Source organism: Ambystoma mexicanum, chromosome 3p (assembly GCF_040938575.1).
Source record: "Ambystoma mexicanum isolate Mex_15411 chromosome 3p, UKY_AmexF1_1, whole genome shotgun sequence".
Lineage (NCBI taxonomy): Eukaryota > Metazoa > Chordata > Amphibia > Caudata > Ambystomatidae > Ambystoma > Ambystoma mexicanum.
The window spans coordinates 1011997089-1012016422 of NC_090925.1; the positions used below are offsets into that span (position 1 = coordinate 1011997089).

General features: G+C 46.8%; 1 protein-coding gene across 2 annotated transcripts in view; it reads left to right on the plus strand.

Annotated features, from left to right (window-relative positions):
• Positions 1 to 17492: 17492 nt before the first annotated feature.
• Positions 17493 to 19334, plus strand: part of MYBL2 (MYB proto-oncogene like 2) — a 382491-nt gene continuing 380649 nt past the window's right edge. Inside the window, exon 1 of one of the 2 annotated variants that reach the window (XM_069652342.1) lies at positions 17493 to 17693. In XM_069652342.1, coding sequence (XP_069508443.1) covers positions 17674 to 17693 — 20 coding nt within the window. In that variant the 5' untranslated portion in view covers positions 17493 to 17673. The remainder of the gene's footprint in view (positions 17694 to 19334) is intronic. The other variant, XM_069652343.1, reaches the window with a different exon arrangement.

Genomic DNA, 19334 nt, shown 5'->3' on the forward strand with positions numbered 1-19334 from the left:
CACTTGCGTTTAAGTGCAGTGTATGTTCCCCTTAATCTCCCCTTTTAACAGGTTAGCCTCTATCGGGTCCCTTTCAGTAACATACCAGGTATCCCGCTTCTCCTGAGCCATAGCATTTTGCAGCCTTGCATAGGTGTACCTATCCCGGTTCTGTAGGCAAAACCCCTCCTGCAATCCCTGAAATGATGCAAGCCTATCCTGTTCCAGAATATCTTTCATCTGCTGGATCCTTTGTCCTGCCATCTCCTCCACTTACCCAGTTTTTAACCTCTGGCAATGCTACATTTCCCCAAATGGAAGCCTCCCTTGTCACAACACCACCTCATCCCATGGCTCTGAGAACCGCTGTGTTCGAAGACAATGCACAGACCCTTGGTTGTGTCATCCCACCTGATGGCGCCCCTCGATACAACACCTGCAAGGGTGGCATGGACCCCATACTCTTCATTTCCCATTCGACAATTCACATTCGGGATCCCCAACCTGCCATCGCAGACCGACCAACTTAATGTTTTCAGTGCAATTTGTAGGAATTTGGTTCCCCATATAATCTCCATCTGCAGCTTCTCTATAGTTTGGAACACCCCGGCCGACACCCTCACTGGGGCATTCTGGAGAACATTAAGGAGATGTAGCAACACTAACATTTTAAGTAAGTTCACTGTAGCAACCATTGAGATCGGAAGCATTGCCTAATGTTTTACGACCCCCCCCTAAGCCTATCCAGAACCGGATCTAAGTTGTTACGAAGGAACTCTGAGTTCTGTACCCCTACTCTAATACACAGATATTTAATGGAGTCTCACGCAATCATGTACGGATATCCCTCAGGTATTGCGTCCTTTACCCCCGTACCGGCATGAGTTCTGATTTATCCCAATTGATCCTAAGGCCACTCACCTCTCCAAACTCCCGAAACATGTCAACTACTCTCGGCCCAGTACGTCTCGGTCCCCCCAGGTCCGCGTATGGCGGATATACAGTCTTCCCCGCCCTCTCTCCACACAAATGCTTTCAGCAGGGCGTGCGATTGCACCCTTATCGCAAACGGTTCCATTGCCAGTAGAAACAGAAACGTTGAGAGAGTGCAAACCGGCCAGGTGCCCTCTGTAGAGGAAAGTCACCCGAGGCACATCCATTCACCCTAACCCTGGCTACCGGTTTGGTGTACAATAATTTAACTCAGTTCATAAACCTAGGCCAAGAGCCAAACCCCTCCAGCACCACCCAGAGATAGTCCCACCCCACTGAGTGAAATGCTTTCTCTGAATTTATTGCCATTACTCCATGAGGTCCCTCAAGGGAGGAGGCCGCAGTCAGCGCATTATGTAACTGTCTCATATTCATCCTGGTGGCCCTTCCGGAACAACCCTTCATTTGTCCCGGTGGATTAAGGCTGCGGTAACTAGTAATAGTTTGTTGGCTAGGACCTGAGCAAGTATTTTTTCGCCTCTGCATTAATCAAGGAGATTGGACTGTACGTGCTGCATTGCTCTGGCGGCTTCCCTTTTTTGTGTAGGACTACGATTGTTGCCTGTCCTAAATCCTCTAGCAGAGTACCCCTTCCTGACACTGCATGAACATAGCTCTCAACTCCTCGGCCGGCCCTACCCCACCAGTTTCCAAAATTCTGCAGGGAATTTGTTAGGACCTGACGATTTCCCAGATTGGAGTTGGTTAATTGCTACTTGGATTTCCTCCCCTGTTGGGCCCAGCTCCAGTCTCTCCCTCTGTTACTGACACACCTGTGGTAGGCCTGTCCCGCTTACATATTGCGCGATCGTAGCCGTGTCCCTGATTGCTGGGGCTCAATACAGTTCCTTATAGTATACTGCAAATGCCTCTGCTATGTCCTTACTCTTGGATGAAACTGCCCCATCTAGCCGTCGGATTTCCCTCACCCACCATGTGCCTTTGTTGCTTCTCTCGAGCCACGCAGCAGTCTGCCACTTGGATCCCCTCCTTCGAGGCCCGTCACCTGTTTATCCCAGTGGGCCATCCTAGCCTCATCCTGTGCTACCGTTATATACGGATAATGTGCCCTTTTTAGGGTCCTTCTGGTTGCCTCTGTGTTGTGCCGCACATGCTGTGCCTCCACTGCTACTACTTTCTGCTCCAATTGATCCAACCGCTCCCGCTGAGCCCTGAGGCGACGTATTACCGCCTGCATCGCCCTACCCCGTAACACTGCTTTGTAAGCTTCCCAGAGCGTGGTGCGGATCTCCAGCGTCCACGAGTTATTCTGAAAATAGGCCACAGACTCCTCCATGAGGGCCTCAGCTATTTGCACATCGTTCAGGTAATATGCATTCAGCCTACAACCCCCTCTCTGCTGATTCTCCGCTCCCCGTAGAGCTACAAATAGCAGGGCATGATCGGAGATACCGCTTGGAAGGAATTTGGCCATGGTCACCCTTCCCGCCATAGTACTTGGGAGAAATATATAATCAATCCTTGAGAAGGATGTGTGCGCGTTTGAAAAGAAGGAGAAACCCTTCCCCCCCAGAATGCATGTCTCTCCATACGTCCCTCAGCCCCATAGCCTCTATAAAGGAGTTTAGCCTCGTCACCCAACCCCTGTATGGTGTCTTATCATTGGCTGTGACGTGTCATTGAATTCCCCCCCACCACAGTGATATCCCCATGATCGGCCCCAAGGTTTGTACCCTATTTAGCGTTTCTGCTTGTAACATCGGGGGGCATAACCATTGATAATGCATATTGTTTCTCCCCATAGGATTCCTGTTAAGATAATCGTCCTCCCACCCTGATCTCTCTCCAGATGTTGCAGCTCCAATGGCTGTGATTTCTTTATCAAAATTGCCACACCCCTGGATCTCTTGGTGATCCCAGCATGTTTCACCACCGAATATCTAGCCCTTCCCAGGAAGTTGCACGCCTTTCCCAACGTATGGGTCTCCAATAATAGTACTATGTCCGCCTAGTGGGCCACCAAGAATATCGCCACCAGGCTTCGCTTGATCATGTCCAGGAACCCATTGACATTCCACGACATACAGATGACGGACCTATTCAGTAGATTATCTGCAGCCGCCATCCCGGTCTTGCATACCCCATTCCTGGCCCCCACAAAGCCCCTGCTTCCTTTCCCCCTTGGTTGTGCCCCCCGTCCTCCTTGGTTGCACTGAAACAAATAGAAACCAAACTAACAGCCTCCCCAACATCCCGCTCCCCCTCCTCATTCTTCCCCCAAACCTGAAGCATCTGTCGCCCTTCAACTAACTTCTAAACAATTATCGTCCCCGCCCGCAGACGGGCGATTCGGAGGGGCTGTGCTTGTTTCAACTCTCCGGCCCCGCTCCGACTATGTCACTTATGTCCAAGACCATCCTCAGATGGCAGTTATAGTCTCAATTATGCCAAATTCTCACTGTTCCGCCGTTACCAGTCTTGACTCCCCCCTGTCGCTTTCATAATAAGCCAGGCAGTTTTCCGTCTATTTCTCATAGCTGCTTCCGCCGGCCCAATCCTTCACTATCCGCCCAGTCCCGGGCCTCCTGCGGGATGTGGAAAAACCTTTCCTCTATGGGACCCCCCACCCTTAGGTTTGCCGGAAAGGGCATTTAGTATTTAACTTACGCCTCTCGTAGCTGTTTCTTGACTTCTTCAAACAAGTGGCTAGCCCTCTGCACTGCCCTCATGAAATCTGGATATATTGTTACTCCAGATCCGTTCACCATGGTGGGTCCTTTCTTCCTTGACATCTGTATTATTACGTTGTGATCACAGTAGTTTAATAACTTGGCTATTGCAGGTCTGGGGTGGGCACCAGTGATCCCCCCTCTGCTTGCAATATGGTGGGCTATCTCTACCGAGAAGAATGGCCACATCCCCGTTGGCCCAATCCCTTCTGCCAGCCAACCTTCAAGGTACAGTTCCATGGAGGGGCCTTCTACTTTCTCTTGGAGGTCCAGTATCCTTATGTTGTTGCAACGTGCCCTCCCCTCTGCATCCTGTACCCACTCTTCCAAGTATTTTGTCCTGCTTTTCAATTCTTGGAAGTCCTTCTTCATCAGCTGTATCGTGTCCTACACCCCCATATATACTGTTCTCCGTCCCTCTCACTCTCAGCAATATCTTTAGTAGATCATGTCTAAGGAAGCTCACCTCTGCTCCCACTGCATCCACCTTGCCCTCGAGCGAGGATTTGGATTCCTGGATGGCTAAGAGGAGTTTGTCAAATGTGGGTGACTCCTCTGGCATGCCCAAGCCTATATCCTTCACACCTACTTCACTGCTTGGGGGACCCTTAGGAGGCACCGTGAATGAATCCATCCTCGCTTGGACAGGCATTTTCTTTCCCCTCTCTTTTGCCATCCTCGTTCCTACCTTGTGTACCATTGTGCAACGCCCACTCTGGTGGGTGCTTCCATGTTCCACACCTTTCGTGCAGCTCTATATGTGGGTGAGCACCAGGGACACCTCCTGCTCCTTTCCTTGCCCTCGCTCTATCCTCCCCCCTAGTGGCGGGGCTAGGGCTGTGCAGATGTACAAGGCTTTTTGAGGTCATCTTGTCACCCAGTGGACCCGCCCCAGGTTCTTTGTTTCTGGCCTAAAGTCTGCCCTCCTTACTTTGATTCCTCTGCTCTGGCTGGCTGAGTGGCTTTTCTGCCCCTAGCGGAGCTTGTATCTTCTTTCCTGGTGCCAGCCGTTTTCACATGTCCCTGGTGTTCTGGACAATGCTCTCTGTCCAGCTATTGTGCTCTCCCCTTCCACACGGGTCCCGCCCACGTTGCTGGTGTTATCTGCTGGTAGTACCTGCCGCCGGCCTTGCGCCCCATGCCTTCCTACAGTGGGAGTAAGGATAGCTCAGGGGCAAAGTGTTTGTCTTGGAAGCAAGACAACGCAGTGCAACACGGGTTTGAATCCTGATCCCGCGGTTAGAAACCACTCCTGGTAATAAGCGTGTTATAAATGAACAATAATAAATTAAGAATAAATGGCTCCTGGGCCCCTGAGGGGGTATGGAGGTGGCTTGCCGGGATCCGCTTGGTGGGAGCTGTGTGTTGTCCCCTCCCCTACCGCACACCGGCTTGGTAATAGGGCCACGCGGGGAGCTCTCACCTCATCCCCGCTTTCACATGGGTCCCGAATTGTAGCTGCTGGATTGCTGCTCGCTCCACACTGCCTATCATGTGGGGCAGATGCCTTCCTCAGGTCCTGGGTGCACCGCGCTGCTCAGCCTCTGCAGACCACCTCACAGACGGCTTTCAACACCGCTCTCTGCCATGTTTGTGATGCCAGTGACTTTTCCTTTTTGGAGCAAGTTTCTCCCTGCAGCCGCCTTGCTTCTCTTGTTCGTGCAGCTCAGGTTACTCCCCCAGTGCTCAAACACTGGATCCTGCCTGGATGTTCTCTGATGATGCAGTTTGGAAGCTTCTGCAGCCTCGCTGACATGTTGTTGGCGCGGAGCTAGACAGAAAGAGTGGTCCCCTGGAGGGTTTTATTTGGTTGGGAATTGGGGGCACATGATTTCTGGGTGCGTGGAGTGGTGAATTGTGGGTGGAGGGGTAGTGCAACTGACATGCATTTTGTAGGCTTATGAGAAGGCCAAAGTACTGAGAACACCATGTGGATTTATTAAGCGTAGGAGAAGGCCAGAGCACTGAGAACCTTCCTGGCACTTTGTAGGCAGATGAGAAGCCCAGAGCAGTGACAATTCCATGTGCATTTTGTAGGCGGGCAAGTCCAAAGCACTTGGAACCCCATGTGCACTTACTAAGTGTAGGAGAAGGTCAACGTACTGAGATCCTCAGTTGCATTCTATAGGCCCAGAAGAAGGCCCAATCAGTGAAAACCCTACCTGCATTTTGTAGGTGAGGAGAAGACAAATGCACTGAGAACCGCACATGCATTTTGTAGGTGGAGAAGGCAAAAGCATTTAGAAACGTATGCACACTTTGTAGGCAGAGATGGCTGAACACTGAGAATCCCACATGTATTTATTTAAGGGAAGTCTGAATTTAATTACATGTATGAATCTATTGCAGGACTCAAACACAGTGGGAGATGGGCTATTGTTTGAGTGAAACATATATCTGTTGGGCGTCCTTCACCTGCTACAGAAGCAGTTGTCTGTGTTGAAAATGCCCAGATAGAATGTGGGTCTCAGCGCTGGCCACAAAGGTCAATCAGTAGCCACAGATTTCTTCCACTTCAAAAAACAGGGTTATCGGCCTCAAAGGAATCTGGTACATCTGGAAGAAATGTAATTGTGCATATAGCACCTTTGCATGGTCATCAAGTGCTAGAGGATGGAGTTCGGGAGGTAGACAAAGTTGAGCTGACACTAACTGAGGAGCAAGGGGAGGAAGATATGACATCAGCTCAGCAACAAAGAAAGCAATCCACGGATGAAAAAGAAGAGGGGATTCCTGGAAATTACCCACCTCTGATTTCCTTGGCAACAGAGGACAAAGAAGAACATGACAAAGAGTATGCCCTATTGTGATTCAAGATCAAGACTCGGACACCTCTACTTTTATGATACCACAGATAGCAAGGGAGATTAAAAGGCAGAAGAAGAAGGTGCATACATTGACAACCCCATGCAATTGTCAAGTGCGCACACTATACACAGGAAGCAAGCCTGAGACAGTTTGTGAGCTCCAGCTACAGACTATTTAAAAAAAGGTCTGATAAAGTCACCTGGGAAAAGATTGCCAGGGGATGACATTTCACCAAATTGCTCTCCCAAGAAAACCAAGCACTTTCCACAAATATTCTAGGACTGGAGTTAGAATAGTAAATAATACACATCCTAGAATATGTGGGGGGAGGCTTTTAGGGGATGCAGGGAAAGAAAATCGCCTATATGGTGTCTTTTTCCATGGGGACATTTTCACATAGAACCGCTAACGGTAGTCGTTTTGCAGTCAGCCACAAAAACAGCACCAGCTCCTCAGTCAACAGCCCCCACTGCAAAGTACATCAAGCAGACTCCAAAAAGGATGAGAGGTCAGGGTCTGTCTCAGCCCTCCCATAAACAAGTGTCTTGCGAGGGAATCCGAGTACCAATTCTTTCCTGTGGACCAACATGACATGGCCACATATACATGCCTGGCAAATGAAAGTGGAAAGGGCAGAATCTCGCCCCTCGACTGCAGCTAATACGTTCATTTGCACAACTATCTCACAACACTACACCAGAAAATCTTGCTGATTCACAGATTTTAACAAGCCCTGTAGAAAGAAACAATAGACCCATCTCTTAGAAGATCACACAACTAAGTCCTCTGGTGATGTATATTTGAGTGCAAGCCAGCTACAGTCACGCTGATTGAACCATACAGTGAAAGTTGATGGAGACTTTGAGTCCGGGAGCAGTGTGCATTGTAAAAGTAAATCTTTAGTTTTTACTTTACCCTCAATTTGTTTGGCCATACCAACCAGTGGAGATACTCTGGTCTCTGCCTGTCACGATTTGCTGCCATGGCTCTTATTCCCACTTCTTGGAGGGATGATATGAGCACTGTTTCCTATTGGACTTACCCTCTAAACCCTACAACACAGTACTGTGATGATTTGGGAGCTCCAACCCCCTATTTTCCATTTCACTTCCGTTCTGATCCATTTCATTTTTTGTCAGCCAGTATGCTTTTCTATTCAAAAGCCTATGCCTCACAGTATTCCTTGCCTACTGCTTCATCTCTACCCTAGCAGGACAAGCTTAGTGGAGGATAAGGCATGCTGGTGACCGCAGGTGCTTGCAAGTATTATATGAATAAAATGAGTCGCACCATAGAAAGTGAGACTGAAACTTGCACACACTTTACTGCAAAAAAAGGACAAAGAAATTAAAATAGAAATTACAGTTTTAATGACTGATATAATATAATTCATTTAAAAACATCAAAGGAATATATTTCATGAATAAAGTAACAATTATCCATACAGTTCATTATATACATAAGGATATAACAACAATAGTATCAGTTGACATTCTAAGCAGAATGATGTGTTTTGCAATTTCTCAAACTAATAAAATAAATAGAGACTGATGAATTAATTGCTTATTTCAGAAAGGAAGAAAAACACTTGAGTTGGGTGGTCATTTCTAAGTGTGTCCTTTACTGTCAATACGACAAATTTCGGGCTTTGCTGCCCTTCATCAGGTATATCGATTCAAGAATTCTGTTAAATAAATAAATATGAATAAACTCATCACTACGTGTTTTTTAGGTAGCTATTGCTATGCCACTTCTGACCTTAAAATGATATAGGGTCAGTGACATGAGTGTCCTAGAGATGTCTCTTGTCTCTGAAATAGCTAAAGCGTGAAGATCTGTGTCTTTCAGTCTTCTCTGTAACCAGGTTTGTAAAATCTGGAGGTAATTTAAATGAACTGGATATAAGTGTAAGTGATGGTGGGCCAGATATGGGACCAGTCGCCACAGTGTAGCGCTGGGTCCCACATCATGACCCCTTTTAAATATTGAGTTTAATGCACTGACGTACAAAAGATAAATGAATGCTCACCTTGATGCAACGTGCAACAGAGTCATTGAGATAATGGGCCTCATTACACGGTAGGCGGTAGCCATGGCGCTATTAGCGCCATGGCTACCCCCTACCGCCGTCGGAGTCCGGGTAGGCGGTATGGGGACTTACCAGGTCATTCTGACCCTGGAGGACCCGGGAAATCCCCATGCCAATTACCATTCCCCATTCCCATTTGAGCCCCCATAGGGCTCAATGGGAATGGGGAAGGAGTAAATAAAGGTACCGCTGTTAGCGGTACCGTCGTTTGCACTGAAGTCCCTCAGCGGGTCCTGTCCTTAACGTGTGGTCTGACCACACGTTAAGGACGGGACCCGCTGAGGGACCTCGTAGTAGGGCGGTAGAGGATAACCGGCACCGGTGCCCTTACCGGTGCCAGTAATCCCCTACCGCCTACCGTGTAATGAGGCCCAATGTCAACTTCGTGCATGGCACTGAAACTTCACTGCCGGTCCTGCATGGTAATGAAATTATGTCACGCGGTTACTGAACTGCACGTTTTGACATTTTCTGGACGTTAAATTGCCTTAAACCAGTTGGTGTGCATAGAATTACATTCTTACTGTGTTCGCGGGCTCGCCAGAGCTGTGCGTCTATTAATCCCAGGTGCTTTAGGAACGTTATGTTTCTGTAATAAGCCATTGCTTTACAATCCTAGAAAAGTGGGATCCTAGTTTAGTATATTGATATGCTGTGAATTGATTCCATAATGGAAAAATTACGACGTAGGTAAGTTTACATACCGTATTCTAAATCGTGGCAGGGAAGCCGCGACTCTGTAGTTGCTCGCCTTTCCTGGTCAGAGTGTTGTCACGGGTTTCGTGGTAACCGGCATATATGTGCACAGACTTATTAAGAATCAACTGGTCCTTCGTGCATTCTCACGAAGAGCGCCATGTTTGAGGAGTGTAAGACACTTTGATTGCTTACTTTATGGATGAAATCCATATATGCGCGTTATCAGAAACACTGTTAATAATGCTGGGGGCAGTGGTTTTTTAAATAAAGATTATTTTAGTCAGAGGTTCTTCATAAGCATGTGAAAATTTGATTAACTTTAAAAAAGAATGCACTCCATTCGGTAATATACAGCGTTTTTACAAGTGTATATAAATTATATAATTCACAAACGCATGTGTTGAACTCCAGTTGAAAGTTTACAAGAAGCAACATAAATCCCACTCCATGTTCATTCCATTGGGAGACTTGGAGTTTAAGCGATCAATCCAGTAGCTTTCTCGATGTAGTAAAAGCCTATTCAGGTTACAGCCTCTTCTTGGTATACATACTTGCTCAAGTATGATGAACTTAATTTGGGCTATGGTGTGTCTTTGTTTGATAAAATGTTGTGCTACTGGTGATTTGTCAGATGCCATTCTGATATTCGATTTGTGTTCTGACCACCGGGGTTTGGCCTTCTTGGTGGTCAGACCAACATAGTACAACCGACAGGGACATCTGATGCCATATATTATATTTTTAGAATCACATGTTGAGGTATGATAGAAACTGATTTTGTAGCCTTTGTGAGGGTGAGTAATGGTGTTCCCTTTAATCAAGTTAAGGCAGTTATTACAACTGTGGCAGGGAATAGTGCCTTTGTAGTTTTGAATTGTGTCCCTTTTGTATGCAAAGTCCGCTTTTATAAGATGATCTTACTGTTTTTTTTCGTGAATTTAATCCTGGGAGCCATTGTATTCATGAATTCAAAAGATTATTTCAAGTCTTCGTGGGAACCATCCCATACCCCAAATAGTTAATCAATGAACCTTACCAAAGATGTCAAATGTCTAGTCCATTTCTCATTGGTGAAGATGTTGTTTTCCACTAGATTTGCCATGTAGGTATTAGCGTAACTGGGAGCCATGCCGGCTCCCTTAGAAGTACCTGATATTTGGACAAAATATCTGTCCTCAAACATAAAGAAATTATTATTTTGAGTAATTTCAAAATTAAAAATTCATCTGCCTTACATTTTTCATTTGAGGTTAACAGTAACCATTTGGTGGCTTCCAAATCCCCCTGGTGGGTGATGATGGTCTATAAGCTTGCCACGTCCATGTTAAACAAGATGTTATTTTCTTCATCAAATGATACGTCTTGTAATTTATTGAGAAAATCATTGGTATCTTTTATGTATGTTTTGAAACCATGAGTCAACTGTTGTATTGCTCGGTCTATATATTGGGCCAAAGGTTCTAATAGACTGTTATTAGCAGCTATTATCAGTCTTCCTGGGGGGTTATTTAAATATTTATGGACTTTTGGTAGAGTGTAAATTATCGGTATGGCAGGATGTAAATTGGTTAGAACGTTTTTCATGCGATGATTTATTTCATATGTTTCTGCTTCATCTAGTACTGTTTGAATGATCTTACGTACTCCCTCAGTAGGATCAACACTTCCAAATAGGTGTTCTGGTCTGATAATTGGTTTTCAATCTCCATTTAATAATGGCTGGTGTTCATAAGAACCAGTGCACCCCCTTGTCGGCGGGTTTGATAATAAGATTAAAATTCTTCCAGAGTCTGTCTAGTACCTGTTGTTCTCATAACTAAAGTTTGATTTAGTCCTTTTCTTTTTTTATTATATAATTTTTATTGAAATCTCGATTAGCATGTGTCACATCTTAAATCACACCAATAGGGCAATGAAAAACGTAATGACATCGAAACTTCATTTTTAAGAATTTGTAACTGTATAACTGTTTTGCTTAATATGCTTAGCAACATATGAATACAGGTTATGGGTTAATAAGAGGAAAAGAAAGAAGGGGAAAAAGGAGGGGGACAAGAGTGCACAGTGCCAAACATCATGGTTTCAAAAGGAGTTTCAGAAGCCTCGGCTGAAAAAACATCTGTTCTTTGTCTGCCACATATTCCAATAACGGACCCCATATATGTGAGACCTTAGGCAGTTTCTCCTCTGCTGTGGCTATAAGCTTTTCCATCCCTAGCAATTCCCAAACTTTCACCCACCAATAAGCTATGTGCGGTCCCTCCACGTCTTTCCAAAAGCGCGCCCATGTGATTCAGGCTGCACAAAGCAGTTGGGAGATCAATTCAGCTTTGGGGCCTGTCATCGGGAACATCTCCCAGTAGCAGGATTCGTGGGTCCATGGGTTGTGCGGCGTCAGTGATTTCTTTAATCTTAGATCGTATCTCCAGCCAGAATGATTGTATGACTGGGCATTGCCAGCACAGATGAGCTAGGTTGCCTCGCTCTCCACACCCATGACAACATGTGTCCGGGTTGGCGGGATTTATTGCATGTAGCCGATGGGGGGGTTAGGTACCATAGAAAGCAAAGTTTGAGGGCCCCTTCTTTTACGGTGGTGCAGCGGGAGCTCTTCTGGGCTCTGAACCATATCCTCTGCCAGGATTCCCCAGGAATCTCCATCCTCAACTCCCTCTCCCACGCCACCATGTAGGAGAGTTTGCTTCTAACAAAACATTTTCTAGGAGTCTGTAGCAAGTGGCCATTCTGTGAGTCTGTTGCCCTTCAAGGACTTTAAGTTCTATTGCTATTGGGGTTCTAGAGGCTGCCTGTCGTACGGCTGCATTGGTCAACCAGTGGCACAGCTGTATGTATCTGAATCTTTCGGATTCCGGGAGTTTGAATTTTTTTTTGCATTTTATAAAAGTTAGGGGATCCCGGTCCTCATATAAGTCTTGCAGACATAAGGGTTCGCCCAATGACCAGAGCCGAAACGTCCCGGCCAAGGGTAAAGGCCGGGTTTTGGGTGATAGGCGAAAGTGGGCCCAGGCCTGATATGAATCCCCTCTGCGCGCAGGCTTTGTCCCAGCTTTGCAGCATTGTGAAGGTGGTGGGTAGCATGGTATCTTATGGCCTGCACGATTCCCTTTGGAGGAATGGAAGGTGGCTCAAGGGGAAGGAGGTTACAGCCTGCTCGATATCTCGCCATTTGAGAGGTTCAGTTGTCGCGGCCCAACCCAGCATTACGGGCACTTGGGCCGCTCAGTGGTATCGCGGGATTGAGGGAAGTTCCAGACCAGCCAACATTTTCCCTCTTGTGAGAAGCTTACGAGAGAGTCGGGGTGTTTTACCCTGCCATACAAATTGGCCTATTGCCTTCTGAAGCATGAGGAGATCTCGTTCCGGGATCATTATTGGGAGAGCATGGAAAGTATATAAAAGCTTAGGGAGGAGCATCATTGTGACTGCACTGATGCACCCCAGCCATGAAATCTCTTGTAAGTCCCACTTTTGGAGCTAGCCTTTGGCTTCCTTCAGAAGGTCGGGGGTATTGGCCTTCAGAAGCCCTGTGTATGTCGGTCAGCTGTACTCCCAAACAGGGAATGTCTGTGGTCGACCAGCAAAAGGGGAATATTCTCTGGAGGATTGCCAGAGTAGAGGCCGATTCTGATAAGCCCATACCCACTGATTTTGTGAGATTCATGCGAACACTGAGACTGCTGTGAATTGGGCCAATAAATCTACGAGGATGGGAAGGGAGCTGAGTGTATTGCTTAAAAAACAAAGCAAGTCGTCTGCATATAAAGCAACTTTATGACACTGGCCCCTGTATTCGAATCCTTGAATGTTTGGGTGAAGGCGAATCTGCTGAGCTAGGGGCACCATTGCCAAAGCAAATACCAATGGGGATCAGGGGCAGCCTTGTCTAGTTCCCTTGCCCAGGGTAATAGGGGTGGACCATTGTGAGTTGACCCGAACCTGGGTCGATGGGATTTGGAAATTTGAAAGAATCAGCCTGGAGAATCTCGGGCCAAAGCCGAATTTGCTTAGGACTAGTTTCAGGTATTCCCCAGACATGCTGTCGAAGGCTCTGTTAGCGTCTAGGGATAGGAGCAAAAGCTTGCCGGGGATTCTGGGGGCTACGGCTATTAGGTCGATAGCGTGGCCGATGTTGTCATGTGCTAAGCGGTTTTAGATGAAACCCGTTTGATCCTTGTCTATTAATATTGGGAGAACCTCTCCAAGGCGTTGTGCTATAATTTTAATATAAAGTTTAACATCTGTATTAGGACGTGCATTCTGTAGGGTCTTTCCCCGGTTTCAGTATCAGGGTGGTAGCTGATTCTGCCATAGACCGCGTTACTGAGCCCACTTCCCAAGAGGAATTGAAGAGTTTTGTAAGGTGAGGTATTAGGTCGGCACTGAAGGTTTTATGAAATGTATTCGTAAAGCCGTCTGGGCCTTGGGCTTTCCCAAGAGGAAGGAATTTAATGGCGAATTAGACTTCTTGAGCAGATATGGGGTCTTCCAGGGGATCGCGGACGGTTTGCGCAATCTGTGGTAGGCGTGCGTCGAGTATAAATTCCTGGGTGGCTTGTGGGTCGGCATTATGAGGGGCGGCGTGTTCCCTGAACAAGTTCTCTACTATTCAGAGTTTACCCTCTTCCGAGGATATACACCTGCCATTGGCGTCACACAGGCTTTCTATATGATTTAGTTTAGATTGTGTTTTCAATTTTGCCACTAATAGTTTATTAGCCTTACTCCCTCTTGTGTAGAAGTATTGGTTTGTGAGAATAATAGAGTGTGCTGCTCGCCCCATGTGGTGTACTTCTAAAGCTTTTTGCGCTATACGCAAGTCTCGGAGGGAGCACTGAGATCCTTTTCCCTTCTGTATCGCCTCATGTCTCCTGACTTCTCCCTCCAATTGGGCTTGTAGCTGTTTCCTGAGCCTACCCCTTGTTGCAGCTTGGTCTATGATATGGCCCCGAATGACTGACTTCCCCGCATCCCACACCGTGTCGTACCCCACTTCGCCTGTCATTTTCGCTAAAAATGATGGCGTCAGAGATGTGGGATCGGATTAAGGGATGCTCTAGCAGGAATTAATTCAGCCCCCAGAGTGGCATGAACGGGGGAGTCGCTTGCGGAGGGGATATCGTGAGCATTACTGGGGTGCGGTCTGATATATCTCTATAGCGGTTGTCTGAGGTATGAGCGAGTCTGAGATGAGAAACACATCTAGTCTAGAGAACCCCTTGTGCACGGCTGAGAAGAAGGTGTAGTCCTGTTCATCCTGATGAAAAAACCGCCACGTCTCTCTAAGTGAATGGTCGCGTAATAGCGTAGTGAGCGCTATAAGGTTTTTCTTGTCATTGGCAGTTGGGGGCAAAGATTTATCAATTGGGGGTTAACCACTGTGTTAAAGTCCCCACCCAGAAATCAAATCCCCCTCTGCATGTTCCTCTAATGTCTTAGATAGCGAGGCGGAGAACAGTTCCTGATGGGAATTCGGAGCGTACAGCGAGATCAAGGTCATCTTACGCCCGTAGAGCAATGCTACCAACAAGATGAACCTTGCCTCCCCATCCCGCAATATTTTAAACATTTTTAAGGGGGTACCCCTGCACACTAGAATGGTGACCTTGTGTTTCTTCAGGCCCTTGGAAGCGCAACATTTTGTGGGGTAGAGTTTGTTATTGAGACGGAATTTGTCTGAGGGCAGGAGGTTGGTCTCTTGAAAGTACAAGAGTGAGGAGTCAAGAGTGGCCATTCTGTGGAACAATGCTTTACGTTTCCGGGGGGAGTTTAGGCCTTGGGTATTTAGGGTAAGGCACTTAACGTCCTGGGTCGCCATTCTGAGATCGCTCAGGCATGGAGTTACGCTAGAAATAGTTGTCCCTACAAAAGAAGGGTTGTCACTTGGTTTCTCTGCTCTCATGCTCCCAGGTTCAGGTGCTGTGAAGCTATACCAGTGGGGAGGCTTGTATTGATGTGGTCGGTGAAGTCGTCATAAGGACTTTCTGTATAGTCCAGACGCTGATCAGCAGTAGACGTGTGTCAGGGTAGATATGAGTCAATGGAATAGCCATTGTGCTTTTATACATGTGAAGCTTCCTAAAACCAAAATATGAGAATTATAGGAGAGCTTCCCAGGGCTCTCGCTATCTTAACCAACAGTGACATTACGTCTACAGTAGAACAGTAGTGGGCGTAATCTGTCTAGGGCACCCGATCGTTGTCGTTTCTCATTCCCTCTGCCTCTATAATGAAGCGTTTGCAGTTCAGGTATCTGATACGAGGATATCTTCCGAGCTAGTAGACTGTTCATTGTGGCCTTTCATTCATAGGTCTCTGGATCGTGTTCGTCTCAGAAAGTTAGCATTCTCCTTCGTAATATTTGTATTTTGTTTATAAGTAGTGCGCACCCTGCCCAGGGGCATCTGGGCGCATGTTTAGAAGGGCAGTTACAGGTTACAGTAATAGATACATTTTACATTTTATACATATTTACAGCATGAATAAGAACATTGCAAAGAAGAGCAGGGCGGACCTGCATATACAGTATATACAAAGTGCAGCCAGTTTGCTGGTAACAACTGCATGGATTACAGTGAGGATTTAGTACTAAAGTTTAAGGTAAGCATGATCTCTAGGGCCTTCCAGAGCTTTCAGGGGGGATATGTAATTTCGGATTCTTGACATGGGGTCTGCCACAGGTGGTGCCAACCCTTGGGTTTCCTCCTTTTGTCTTTTGGCGTGGGGTCCAGGTTTGAATTACCCGGGTTTCCCGCCTCTGAAGTGGCATTGTTGCTGGATTCAAGCATTAGGTCCTTTGCTTCTTCCTCTGAATTGATGGTGTAATGTTGGTTATGGAGTTCGAAAATAAGCTTACAAGGGAAACCCCATCGACATTGGATCTTTTTAGCCTATAGCCATGCTATGACCTTCTGCAGGAGCCTGCGGCTTGCGAGGGTGTACGGGGAGAGGTCTTGGAATAGCGTCAGAGTTGCCCCCCTGAAAATGCACTGGTTCTGCTTTCCTGGCCGCTGTCATTATTTCTAACTTTTGGTGGAAAAAGTGCACCCGAGAAAGCACATCCGGAAGAAGGTTATGCCTTTGTTGGGCAAAAAAGTAGACACAATGGGTTCTATCTAGGACCATTTCCTCTGAGTCCGAAAGGCCCATGAGGGACCTAAAAAGTGCACCTAGTCTGGTAGTTCCTGATCCGAGATGTGACGCAGGACTCCCCATAGGCCGATATTATTCCGCCTTGACCTATTTTCAAAATCCCCCATATGTCTTCTAGATGCTCTTCGATAATCCCCACTCTCTTAGTGAGCTCTGCGCACTCATGCATTTGTTCGCATGTCATGTTTTCCAAATCGTTCACTCTGGTTTCTAGGCCCACCAGATGTGTGTTCAAGTCGGCAATCGAGCGTGCCAGGGAGTCCTTGAAGGTTTTGATCTCCAGCTTAATTTCTTGAGTAATGTCCTGCTTAAGGCTCCTCAGCCTGTCTTCGAGATCACTTTTGGAGAGGGCAGGGTTTGGAGCCATTGGCGCCGCTAGGGGGGGGGAAACGTCAAACCTTACTGCCTGCATTCGCAGATTTGTGATTGCTTGGGGTGTTAAAAATGCTGTGGTTTAGTTTGCTTTCCTCTTCCCTGCTGCTTTGTGCATTGCCCGGTGTCTGTGCGTGGGTTTCCCCACGGACTGGTGGCGTTTCGTTGTGGTTGTGCTGTTCGGATTTTAGGGAGTTCTCTGAGTGATGGTCATGGCGGCAGAGGCCCCGCACCGTAAAGAGAGGCGGTGAGGGGGAGTGCTGTGTAATTATGAGGGGGCAAGCTTCCCCTCCAGATGAAATGGCTTCTTTCCGTCACAAGTTGCTGAGGGTGGCAGAGGCCTGCTGGGGTTACATCTTACCAGAGAGGTATTGTGATGAACCAGGCTCTGTAAGTTCCAGACGAGTGGCAAGGCGATGGTGTTGTTCCCCACTACTGAGAACAAACGACTTCCCTCCTTGAATTCGCGCGACATAAAAAAGCCGTGCTCAGTATCACTCTATGTCCGCCTCCAGTTTTTTAATTAGTGGCAAAATCATGCCAGGAAACATAACATTTCTCAAGCTCACAATGAAACATGCCACGCTCAGGCTTCAGATGCTGCCCTAAGATCCCGCTCCCGCGAGGATCACGTGGTGCTGTAGGGAGCGGGCTCAAGAGTTAGAGTGGCGCAGGACGTAAACGTGCAACTCACGTGACGAGGAGAAAGGCGGATTGTTGCTAGGGTCCCTTTCTCAGATGGGAAGGAACTAGACAGTATCATAAAAAAAAGTGCAGAACAGAGCGCGGGAGACTGTACAGTAAATCGGGGGGTGATCCCCCGTTCGCCCCCGGATTCCCATCATCGCAGCTTCTGTGTAGGGGATCTGGAGGATGGCCCGGCGGAGTCGTAGGTGAGCGCTGCAGCTTTGAAGTTTTCTCACATGGCATTTTTTTGTGTAGCAGAGTAATTGGGTTTGTGCTGTCAGTGATGGTCAGGTGCTGATAGTTTACCTAGAATTGACCTTAACCTCTCAGGACTTGAGGTTGGGGATGCTAAATTATGTCTCCGATTGTTTAACGCCGTTATTTGCGTAGGACTCACCGTGTCATTTGTAATACGTTGCCTAACCACAAAGTCCTTTGTTCGCCTTTCCATTTAGGTATGTATATGCCGCCCCCTTTGGCTCCATCTACGAGTAATGTGTGGTCCCCAGAGTTTACTTGTGTCAATGTAAATCCCGCGCAGGCCATGGCGTCCTTTCTTTAGAAACAGCATTAGAGTATCCCGCCTATTCCACCCCACACGTCAATGGCTGCTACCTAGAGATTTCTGAAAGTAGAGCCGCGCATTACATCTCAGTTTTTGCCATTGCTCAACTGAAAACTCTTAACAGCAGTGTCTACAAAGTTCGGCTATATCTGTACGGTATCTTGTACTGACTGATGCTATATACATATTCCCTCGCTTCCCCCTATAATTGCACCCGCTTTTTTGTTTCAAGCCAGTAGGCTGTCATTGATCGATTGTTGCCGATATATTAAAACATGCAATACGTTTTGACGTGTCGCACAATGTCTCTCAATTGTACAGTTTGTAGTTGGTTCGTTGTAGTCCTCATTGGTGTGTTGATAAACAGTTTTACTGTGTATAACAGCACAGTTGTAAACTTATTATTTGTAGTAATGTTCCAGCATTTGGTATTTTAATCTGAAATACGATGCTCTGAAATCTGTGTCTTTCTTTAGTGCACGTCCTCCTTCTGGTATGTTCTCGCATGCCTGCCAAAGCCTTCTTTGCTGTTTATGGTTCTGGTATTTCAGGGAACTTTTGTCTGTGCATGGATGGAATGGTGAGTGGTTGGACACTGGTTTATGTGAGCAGATAGCCTTTTGTCGGGGTTTTTGAGGTGTCTCTGACGAGATTGAAGAGTAAACCTACCTTTCTCATGTGATATTCCATATAGTTATCCCTCTTACAAGCCCTAAATGCTATCTTGGTAGACACCATTTTCTTAGACAAATGCAGTGAACTGATCAGAGTACTTGGAATGGATTTACTAATCTGTGGTTGGAGATTTATTGTAAGGGTGTAATTGCAATCCCCTCTACAAAATGACATTGCTCGGGGTCCAACAAACAAGGTGGTTATGGAACTGAAGAGGCACGTTCTAAATGACGAACATTCACCAAAGTATTTTGAGAATATGGCAATTGGAATTAAAGGAGCCGTCACAGGGTCATCAGAACGATCTGGATACATCTTTAAGGAGGTGATAGTTCAAGTCACTGGTTTGATACTGGGTGTCTGGGGTAAAAAAACAAATAAAAACAATCCCCACACCCAAAACAATCCCCACACCCCCATGCTGTCTTCCACTTTTCTTTGCACTCCTCCTTACAGTTGCATTGACACTTATGCAGGGGGGGGGTGGTGGCGATGGTCCTGCTAGCCATGTCAGGTTTACGTATATTTCCACAGTCCAAATCTAAAAATAAAAAAAAGACCTTTTTAAAATTCGCCGGAGCAGCAGGACAAGTTGGTACACAAAATA